The 12,587-nt window shown below is 34.0% G+C and overlaps 1 protein-coding gene across 1 annotated transcript in view; it reads left to right on the top strand.

Annotated features, from left to right (window-relative positions):
* LOC132929276 (AT-rich interactive domain-containing protein 3A-like) overlaps window positions 1–12,587 on the top strand; it is an 81,819-nt gene that overhangs the window by 59,159 nt on the left and 10,073 nt on the right. Inside the window, exons 5-8 of the mRNA XM_060994519.1 lie at window positions 1,117–1,300; window positions 2,048–2,742; window positions 9,607–9,681; window positions 11,666–12,133. Coding sequence (XP_060850502.1) covers window positions 1,117–1,300; window positions 2,048–2,742; window positions 9,607–9,681; window positions 11,666–12,133 — 1,422 coding nt within the window. The remainder of the gene's footprint in view (window positions 1–1,116; window positions 1,301–2,047; window positions 2,743–9,606; window positions 9,682–11,665; window positions 12,134–12,587) is intronic.

Below are 12,587 nucleotides of genomic sequence, written 5' to 3'. Positions count from 1 at the left end.
TATAGCCCGTAATTATAAGTCGTAAAAAGAACCGCGCGGCTGACTGGAAACGGCCCGAGGGGGCTCCGCTTCGCCATTTCAGATCCTCCGCCCGATTTCTGTATTTTTTTTTTTTCGCATTAACTTATAGGTACAGGTACCTAATACGGGTATTACACATCAGACATTATATATTATATACGCAATAAAATGTATCATTATACGCGCATCGTGCATGTGGCGTCAGTAGGATGTATTTCTATCTACTTCGTTACATTATTATTGGGCTGCACATTCGCGACGCCATATTGTATAGAATTTTACATTATAATACTCGTATTAAATTAAATGTATATGTAATAGGTACCACCGCGCCGGTACCTATATATACATGTATAAATAATATGACGGCTTTGAAGTTACGTTTTTTAATCAGATCATTATTATTGTTATATTATATTATTATATTTTTCTTTGAACGAATGGGAACAACTAAACGCGTGAAACTCGTTTATTGTATTTAAGTAGGTTTTTTTTTTTTTTTTTTAGATAACGATATTACATTCAAGTACACAGAATCGCTTTGTAATATATTCATTTATTCGTTTCGACGACGATCGATAGGTTGGATTTATACACGATTACGCGACCTAACGTGGCGCCATCGCTACAGCTTTTCCCAGATACTTTTTTCATCCCACGGCGTTTATGTATGGTGATACGTTAAGTATTATCGGATTATCTCAATCCGATCATATCCATAATATAACACGACCCCGGTTCGAAAAATAGAATATGATTTCTATCCAATAATAGGTCACTATTGGCTGTTCATTTTTAATAATACATATTATAATATATACCTATGGTTCGCTAGCTATAGCTATATTTTGATGTAACTACATCTACACACTAAGCCACAAAATCATATAATATTATTATACGTAGATACCTTGTCAGGCTTGTTATAAATATACACATAATATATTATGTTTACGTAGTATTGTCGTGTACGATGTACATAATGTACAAAAGTATAGAATTTTAAATCGAAAATCATATTTTTACGAACAAACCATATGTCATAAAAACGCGTATACTGCATACATGTATTATATTATTATATATATTTCTTAGGAACTCCAATTAGTCGTTTACCCATCATGGCCAAGCGCGTGTTGGATCTGTACACCCTGTACAAGTTGGTTGTCCAGAGAGGAGGTATCGTTGCGGTCATCACCAAGAAATTGTGGCAGGAGATCATCAGAGGCTTGGGACTACCTCCTTCTATAACAAGTGCCGCGTTCACGTTACGCACACAGTAAGTACAACATGTACATATTACATAATATTATTTAAGTATTTACCATTTATTTTAACGCGTATTTTAATGCGAACAAAAAAAAAAAAAAATTAATGCATAGGTACAAAACAATAATTAGTGTAATACGTATAACTGTATAAGCGGGTAAAATATAAATACTACCCGAATTTATAAAATAATTATAGTATTATATAATTTTAAACTATCGCTATACTTTCTAAATATTTTTTAAGAAATACATTTTTATTTTTAATTTCCTTAAGTTTTTAAGTCATATAATATTATTATACGAGTTATTAAATATAAAATATAGGCATTATTTTGTATTATAATATTATAATATAGGACATGGGTATTACATTTTATATTAATCGAATGGTTATAAAGATTTTCTTGGTTTTTTCTGAAAATACTAGCATATTATTATTATTATTGCTTTTAAATAGTTGCTTGAACATCTCAGCCTCTCATTATATCCATCTCTCAGCGATACGCACTACATTTACCTAACATATTGTGTAGATGAATTTTTAACTTTACTAAAAAAATATATGAACATAAAAAATGTTATTGTTCTGTATAATTATTTTTAGAGTTCCAAATAATACTTGCTGACTTATTTTGATTGAAAATAGGTATTTTCAGATAATTTTCAACTTTATACTATCTGTGCTTGCTCGTTATTATAACACAGCGTATGCTAAGTGTTGATATTGAAATAATATTTTAATATTGTATGTGCAGATACGTAAAATATTTGTACGCGTACGAGTCACGAATGAACCAGTTCAGTACATTGGACGAGCTGAACATGGCGATAGCGGGCAACCGGCGCGAGGGCCGGCGGAACAAGTCGCTCATGTACTCGGACATGCCGCCTCCACCGCCCGGTCACCTGCACCATCATCACCACAGTCATCACCAGCAAGTGCACGGTGGCCACCCACACTCGATGATGGGCGGGGGCGCTCCATCGCAGGCGTCGCCGCAACAACAGCAGCAACAGCAGCAGCAGCAGCAACAGCCGCCTTCGTCCCATCACCATCACCACTACGCCAACGTGCTGGCCGCCGAAGATCGGTTCCGGCATCTCGCCGCCGCCATCATGGACAATCACCATCACGCGGCCGCCGCTGCAGCTGCCGCCGCGGCCGGCGTCAGTGTCGACCACCCCAGGCTGCGGATGCAATCGTGCAGTCCACCGCAACATCAGCAACAATTGCAATTGCAATCGGAATGCAAGACGTCCGCGGTCGCGTTGCACCAGACACCTCGGTCACCGGCCGCCGCCGGACTACCACCACCGCCACCAATGCCACCATCGTCGCTGTTCAACGGCCACCAGCCGCCGTCGTTCCAACACCTCCATCAGCAGCAACAACAACAAAATCAGTCCAACGCCACCCAGTCCAACAACGAGCAGACCAACAAACAGAGAGGTTAGTAGCGTATACATATTATAATATATTATAATATTAAACGATCGATGAGTACCCCCAAACCCGATGACAGATCGTTTTAAAAAATAAATTTCCTTATAGACGAAATATTTTTTCGTGGCATATTAATATCGTCTCGTCCTTCTTATATCTTTTTTTTTTACTATTATTATTATTTTATTTTGTTTTTTTGATATTAATTAAATTCGAGTAATTAAATCAATTTGTACCTACTCATTCATTCGATAATTATAACAGTATTTAAGTATACGAAAATGTATAGGTATTATATTATAATATGTAAATTGTACAATGTACAACATTTTTTTTCTCAATATTCTAAGTAATAGATTTCATAGAACTTCTATTATAATATTTTAATATTAGTGATTAATTAATGCAATATACAACAAGTGGATTCAATATTATTATAGATTTCTCACGGCTCTTTATCTCTAGATAATAAGTCGTGTAGTACATAACACTCAAACATCAAAATTCTTTTGTCGGCAACAAATAATAATTATTGCTCGCCGCATGTTTTGTCAATAGGTACACGGTTGGTGATGACTAATAAAAGAAAAAATATGTTTTTTTTTTGGTTTAAACACTTAGATTTCACATTATTGGTAGGTACATTTTAGGTATCTTTATAATATAATTGTTATCTCTGAGCTATACATGTTATAAATTTCTTAGTCGTTATTGAGTGGTTCCCGTGAACGAATTATTATTTTTTTTTTTTATAAACGCACCACATTTATAATTATAACCACAGTATATTACAATCGAATTTCGACGTGAATGTCATAAACTAATTTATATCACACAGATTTCTGTTGTGACATATCAAAATAATTAATAACATACGCTGCCGTGACGTAATTAGCGATCGATAGATATTGCAGTGTATATAAAATATTATATTCTGTACATAATCCGAACGATTAATATACTATCTACAAATACTATTTATGTTTAATAATATATAATATAATGTTAAATTTCAATTAATGCATACACCAGAGGTTGGCAAGTGATTTTTTTTTTTTGTAAAATCTTTAATTATTATAAACTAATCGTACAATCTAATTATTGAGATATTTTAACGATTCTGTTTTCTGCCTTCCGCTGTCCGGTTTAGATACTCCTATATCGAGAATACCTCTAAAACAAGATTTCAAACAATCGTTTTAATATTTAAATAATAATTACCTATTATTGGTTTTTTTTTCTAAATTCCATAATACAACGATGATAAATAAAGTATACACACACTCTACGAGAAACCCGACAGAGATTTATGGGTATCTTTATACACACGGTGTAGCGCGGACACGTTGATAATATTTTTTCAACGTAAACCTGCAGCGTGTGACGTACTGACGTTTGTTATTTTTTTAATTTTTTTTTTTTCGTCTATGTTGTTATAATTTACACATACGGTCTCACGACAGCCAGACGTATGTTAAGGTAAACGAATCGTATAAATACGAAAAACAAAATAAACTTATGTACCTACCAATCCCGCGGAAACGATTTCGTGAAAACGTTCTGTCACAGCGCGGCTTGGCTGCGGGAAATAGTATATTACATAATATACTTTGCTGGCCGTCGTCGCCACTGCTGCTGTTTGACAGCCGACAAGACTTCTGATGAGGTGTGCAGCTCTGTTTCTGTAAACTATAGGGAGATAATAATGACGTAAAAACATTAAATTTATAATAATTCAGTATCTAAAAATGGATTTGTTTAAAAAATGCATGTATAAGTTACAACTATATTATTAGAATATTTTACACACAATATATAATTTTATGTTAAATTAGGTTGATGAAATGGAATGTTCGTCGCTACATTGTAAGCTAAACAACATAAACATGAGAAACATATAAATAACAGTTAATTGCACGGTTTAGTTAGTCAAATGTTTTATGTTTATGAAAACAACGATATTCGTAACATTTTAATTGATATTTGAAAATACAAAACGGTCAATCACTTATATCAACTATATATATTTTGTTATGGGATAGTTATTATTAAATGTTTATAAGTTTGTTTCTTTCGAGCAGAATAATAGCTATATAATAAAATACACATATATATATATATATATATATATATATAACACAGTTTACCATTAAATTAATTTTTTAAACAATATAAAAACACGTTTTTTGCAACCACACCTACGAATTATAGACGATACGCATTATCTTTAGTATATGTCACATGGACACATTTAAAGGCAGAAAAACTGTTCGATTATAATGATGGGCCTGATTGCATTGCGAATGTACCGAAATAACCTTTTATTAAGATTGTGTTCTAATACTTGTTGATTTCACTATTTCTATACGATTACCTATACAAATTGTTTGGCACACTCACAAATACTTTCGTATCGGGACATTTTAAGATACATAATTTGTAAGCTTTTTTTTACAAAAAAATATAAATTATAATTGCACAGTATACGACTATTAATGACTGCCTTTTTATAAAATTCAATATTTTAACTTCGCTGGAAGGTTCGGTTTTCTGTCAAACAGCCGCATAATATTAAAATCATCAGAATCCGAAAACGAACATGATATAATATTACGTTATAATATGATAAGACAGCACATCAGTTGTCTATGATTTTGTATAATATATGTGGTATAAAAATACGCGTATTTACACTGTAGACCGTTTTTGAAACATTACCGTGAGCGTTGTAGTATATAATATGTTATACTATACTGGTATTATACACCTAATATATTACTTATATTATTACGCTATGTGCTATACGCGCGTCCACAACGAAATGCCACGACTACGTCGGAGTAGACTGACAAAAAAAAAAAAAAAAATCATGTATAAATAATATAAACGTAGATAGATACCTATATATAATAATAACACGAAGAAACGAAAAAAGAATATCGCGCGATGCGTTCTAGTTTCTGTTCATTCATCAGACGTCTTCATTAGTTACGGTTGCGGCGTCGATCAAAAACGCGTTAAAGGTAAGCCCGTTGGAATCGTATCAAGACGGCTCCGAACTGCGAGCTGCCGGCCGGTTAATTATTACACGTGTGGCGTATACGGACGGAACACATTTCCCGTTGTCACCCGTTAATAACGCGCCCGCCGCGGTAAAGTCTTATTCGAGTGTATACGCATAATTATTATTATTATTATTATTATTGTTGTCTGCACGACGACTGTGCGTATTTATAACACTATACTATTCATGTCGTGTCCCCGGTAAATCGTGTACGCCGTCGTCTCTTCGGGACGTGAGATGAGGTCGACAACAGTCGTCGTTTCACGTTCTTTTTCAACGGCATTCGAATTATCAAACTTACCGTACCTATTATATACATGCTGTATGGGGTAAATTAATCGAGGGTTCTCATTCCCACTTTTTCATTTAATAATAATCAATTATAACTATGTTTTTTTTGAAAATTTAAAATAAACATTACACGAGTACCTACTATATACCTACACTTATTAAAGACAATATATATTTTCAAACTTTTGAGATATTTGGTGATATTTAAGGAGTGTCCTGTTTTTCTTTCGTTCAATTCGTCGAGTTAAGTCAATACAATATATACTCGACTAACCCATCCAAGTTATTAAAACTATCATAATAGGAAATTATTGTCCATTGCTTATACTATAATATGTATAATAAAATAATTTAAATATTCAACTTAGTACACAAAATAGCAAGATAAGCCAATATTTCGTGCCAACTAGTCGTTTGAGGTACAACGGCATAACATGAAAACTCAATGACTGTTTCAATATAAAATTATATTAATTTATTAAACTTCTGATAATAATTATTTTAAAATATAAGATCTTATAAATGTTTCTAAATATTTAAAATTCTGTCTTGGCTATATATCTAACCGGTTCTTTTAACGGGCTCCTTGTCTTATTTTTATATCGTCTTATCAAAAGACTGGTGGCTGTGGGTGACTATTATAGTCGCTATACTTCGAGTTGTCTGCATTTTAGAAGTCCATATTTAATTTCAGTACTTACGTGATACCTGTCTAAACTATGATATCAAAACATTTAACAATGAGTGGTAAACTCCATTTAGGTACATTAATATATAAAAACATATAAGTGATATTAAATTGATAAATATTATATAGTCTTATCGTGTTATTTTGTGGCCATTTTGAGAATAAAATATCAGATAACACAAAATCATTTTAAGTTTTATGAGTTTTTCAATAATAATAGTACTTACTAGAGAAAAAAAACAACAGATTAAGAGCAGAACCTATATAGACGGTTGCGTGTTCAATATTGCATTGTGTAGATATAAGCGACATACCTGCAACACGTATAATATTATATGTAAATATTCAGTTAAATATATTATAATCTAAATTAGGTGTACACTCTTACCCAGTACAATAATAATGTTCAATACTACATATTATGATATGGCTCATCAGTCACGTCCATTTGTTATTAGCATTTTTTTACGGTATCTAAATGACGTAGAATAACAGTGCTCTGCGATAATATTATGTCGCTGCGAGTGCATTAATTGCAAAAGTACACGTCCGATTATTCAAGCCGCTAAAAGACCGTTCGTTATTGTCAATATAGCGTAATAATTTATACATCAGTTATTAATAATTATTATACCTGGTAACGAGTGTACCTATATAATATGTGCATACAGTGCCGTAGCTGTTGTACTCGTTTAATCGGCCGATCCCGATAAACGTTTTACGGCTGTGGATTTAGCGTTTTACAATATCTTATTATTATTATTATTATTATATTATATTGATGCACCGCCGCGGTTAATCGAAATATGTATACTATACCTGTGATGCATTATAATTTATAATATTATTATTTTATGTATTTTACGCAACAATTCGGAATTCTGAATGTGGTAATAATAATAATAATAATAATTAATAACAGTAGGTAGGTGATGGTATAATATAAAGTGCTTATTAATTACCTATATAGGCACCGTGCCAATATTATTAGTAATAATAGCATTACTATAATAGTATTAGGCACTATAAATATTTGCCGTTCGTTGTCCTCGTATTGCGGCCGTGTGATTGACGTCAATTCGCATTTAATCGATGTGTACGCAAGTTTTACGCGTGCGAGTTATTATTAATTACGCGTACCCATAGGCAAACTGTAATATGCGATTGCGAATAAAAAAAAAATGTGTATATTTTGTTGTTAATCAAATAGTACGCATATCATTTTACACTAATAATAATGACGGGCTGTTGAAAAAAAAGTCATAATACAAAAAACATACAATTTAAAAACGCATAATCGTTACGCATTACTCCAGAACGATTAAACTTGTTCAATAATATAATTGTGATTTATCATATCATAACTCAATATCTATGGCATATATATGTGTATAGGTAATATTGATTTTCCCCTAAGGTTCTGTCAATGGATTGTTTCCTCTTCACGTCATTCATAATGTCTTTGTGCTTAATTTTTCTCATCTTTGTTGTTTAATTTTTATGTAAATCAGATTGTAAATACAATTTAATAATATAAAAAATGATATGTATATATAGATTCTGTATATTGTATTATTCCTATAGTGTATATTACTCTTGTTCAGTGATGTGACGCGTAACATCGATCGATCGAAGGACACGGAGATCGCGATGTCCTCCGATAACACAACTCGCACAGTGGCACTATTCATCTGATGACAGCCGCGTGTGACAGATTATTATAAATTATAATATATTATAATATATACCTACTGCCTACTTTACGATGATAAAATATATATAACAAAGTACCTAATAATAATATCTTTTAACTTTGGACCGATGCATCTGAAAATTATAAGACTATATAGAACTTTTGACTAAAATATGATCATAGAACGAACAGACTTGTTCGTGATTATATAGTAGCGATAATCTCAGTAGGTAATCCTTTACACGAGCTTTGCGTGATTTCGTTCATATAATATATAATTATATAATAGTCCGTCAGTACGCACGAGTTAGAATTATTTGCAGAGTCGACGACGTATCACAATAATACACCATCATGTATCCATGTGCATAAAATAGTAATAGTTATACTACCATCAATCATAAATTAATACAATTTATATAGGTATATATATATATGTGTGTGTGTGTGTGGGAGTAGTAACACATGTGTGTCAAGATAAATATCGTTTTCGGGAACGCATTATAATATTATATTATATAATAAACCGGCACATGTGGATAATTTTAATATATTTTAGGCGTTCTATACGAATACCATTTGACATAATATTAAATAATACGGTTTTATACGGGACGAACGGGAACAGAGACGCGTTTCTCAGACTGTAGTGTATGCCTTACCGTTTCACCGTCTACCGTCTATGTTAGGTCAGTGTTATGTGACTAATTATTTATTTAATTTACCATCGGGAGTGACGTTGGATACTCGAACGAGGGAACGACGCGGGCCATTTCACCATCGGGAATATACTATAATATTATTTTCTGATCAAAAAGTGTGTTTGAAAATAATCTATTGCGATGTCGATGTGTAACGATAAATCAATAAATACGCACGGACGATGTAAATATTAATTATCTCGATGCCTTTAGGAGTACGACCGCTATACGTTTGTTCCCAAATCGACATTAAAATAATAATATTACAATAAAATAATATTATTTGTCGCTAAAATATTATTGTAAATACATTTTTAAAATATTAACGACCACACTCCTACTAATCATCAAGTGTATACCGCGTATTTATTTTAACGTTATAAAGTTTATCTAATATTTTTTTTCTAATTTCTTGTGTTTTTGCGTTTTTCAGAACTACTCAGCATGCTCATGTGGATGGACATTGTTAGAGCGAATCAAACCGCAATCCCGAGACTACCCATTTCAAGTAAGTGAAGTATTATAAAAACAAAATATGTTCGAAGTCAACTTTATGACGACTGGTTAGTGGTACACAGGCTGCTATCTGTTGTCGAAGTGGTGCACTCACTACTCGGTCAACGCGTCCGAGAGTCGGTAGAGAGAGAGTGTGTATTGTATCGGAACACAAATTAGTCGTCGTCGCGGTAAGGGGTTTAAAATAGGCAACCCGTAAGTGCTTTATGTAGAAAAATGAACGTCTAAGATTCTAACCAATAACTTTAAATAACTATTTAAATACAGTTATTGTATTTAACACGTCATTTAAAGTGAAATGTATTTAAATGAACTAGTATTTCTATACAATCAGCAATGTATGATTAAGAAATTGTAAGTGAAAAATATTTTATGTCCTGGTTAAAAATATTCAATAAATATTTCTGACAAAATAATCAATGTTAACATATTTTAATCAAGAATTAAAATTGATTTAGACCATCGAAAAACTTAAAACGTTTTCTATTAAGCATGTATTCATACATTACACGCGATGAAAGGTTGGCAGTGAATAGTCCAATTTTGAATTAATTGCAGCGAAATATCCGGATAGGGTTCGTTTGATTATCGGCAAATGATTATTTTTTGTCTAACTCAAATTTTAAAAATTCTTTCGTTAATTCGATGAACGTTACTCAATATTATTGACTGCGGTTCACGTTGGCCGTTTTAAAACATAAAATATGTTGATCATTGATGAAATAATGGCTATATTATATATGTTAATAATCTCCATTCGTTAAAAGCATCATTGGTTTTCTTTCTGTATACATACGACAAACGAACCGTCTGTTTAATTAATTATTACTATCATTTTAGGTGGTGCCCACACACAAAAATCGGTGCTAAAAACAAGCAGATTTACATACTCTTCATCTTAAAAATCAAAATTTATTGACGATACTTACGCGTATTATTACGTAACGTCGACATCCTTATTCCTTGTGATATAGTGTCGGCTCATAATTTGTATTCACATAGTTCTCGACTAATCGATCACTCACCGCTGTGGATAAAAATCTAATTTAAACTAATGTAGTCGCAACTTAGACACTATACGCCAAGTACGAAACGACAACAATGTCTTCTATTTGAGACGGGTCGAACTCAAGATGTGTCGAACCAAACTTATTTGATTTAGTGCGCGCCGAGCCAGAGTTCGACAACATGTATATACGTACAAACGTTTATTATACCACAATATGCCTTGTTAAACGTATTTCCCGCGCACAGAACTGTCATTGGTGTTTATATTCACTGCGTAATGTAGTATATTATTATGTGTTATGGCAAATTTATTTCGACTCGAATTTTGAAACTTTGTGCTGCCGACAACGCGACGTCTCCGCCCTGCAAACGTATAATACCCTTATACAATGTACACATTGTACAACGTATAATATATTATTATTATATATAATATTATAGACAACTATTCCGTCTTTCGCTTATTGTGAATTTCACATACTTCACATCACACGCGTTAACCGTCTATAATAGTTTAGTTTATGTTCAATGCACGACAATATATACGTACGTCGGTAGGACATTGTAAATATATTTTATGTCTGTTTGGAAAAATATCGCTGACGATACGCTTAGAACATCATCATAATAGTACAAGTACTATATATATATACTATAGTGCACTGGCTGCACACGTGGATAACAGATCAGTGAATATCATATTATGTGCACGATATCTTTAATAATTTATTCGGTAGACCGTAATAGCCAAATACCACATAGTTCGTATAGTAACCAATATCGCGGTGGTATATTAAAATCAAAGAAATCAATATCGAAACGACGAACTGCAGTTTTTTTTTTCCATTTTACCGCCGTACACGATATTATCGTAACGGTATACTATTACGCGTTATATTAATATATTATATTATTATAATAATATGTTGCGTCGTCGTTGACTAATCGTCGAATCGTGGTTTTCGCAGGTTTGCCATCCAGTCCGTCGGCTGCTGCAGCGGCGGCGGCGGCCGCGTACACGGCGGCCGCGGCGCTGAACCTCACTCCCGCGTACAATAAGGGACAGCAGATGGCCGTGGTCGTCGTGCCGGAACAGAGCGAAGCGCTGAACTTGGGCAAAAAGAGGACGTCGAACAACAACAACAGCGAGGACGAGGACGTGGACGGCGACCGCGCGGACGAGTACGGCGGCTGCAGGCGCGAATCCGTGTCGTCCGCGGCGAAGCGCATCAAAACGGAACGGTCTTCGCCGCCGGTCAGCGGCTGTTCCAGCGACGACGAAAAGGCTGCGGCCAAGGCGACAAGCAACGGTAGCCCGTCGCCGCCGCAACCGTCGGCCGCCGACGACGTCGCGTACCGATCCGACACGAGACGCGGTTCGTCGCCGATCGACGAGGACGTGGTCGAGATGGACATCAACACGTCGCCTTCGGCTGGTGAGTGCGCTGAACACGACACATATTAATTGATATTGTGACGTCTTATTTTTAGCTTATTAGACGTACGCGCAAACGGGTTTTGGGTCCTAAGACGGCGTATCAATTACTTAATATTATATGTAGTTATGTGTATAATTAAAGGCGCCAATTCAGTTTTAAAATTTGGCTGCCAAATATTTAAGCAGGCCAAATCGTTTCGCCATCAGACCAAAGCGAAACAGTGAAATAAGTTACCGTTTTTTAAAGTTAAGGCGACGCTCCTTTATACTTAACAGCGTAAAATTAGTATTTTTTTTGAAAAACCTGTCAACAGGTGACCGCGCGTAGGCCCTAGAAGAATAGAGAAGTGACTTATTTTACGTTTTTATAAGTGTCTATCGTTTAGGCGACACGCCCTATCATAGCTGTGAAGTTTTGAAAATCAGAACCCACTATTGCTTCGAGATCATAC

The sequence above is a fragment of the Rhopalosiphum padi genome, chromosome 4 (assembly GCF_020882245.1).
Source record: "Rhopalosiphum padi isolate XX-2018 chromosome 4, ASM2088224v1, whole genome shotgun sequence".
NCBI lineage: Eukaryota > Metazoa > Arthropoda > Insecta > Hemiptera > Aphididae > Rhopalosiphum > Rhopalosiphum padi.
Note: the sequence above shows the minus strand (reverse complement) of the source record. Positions and strands in the feature narration are given on the sequence as shown.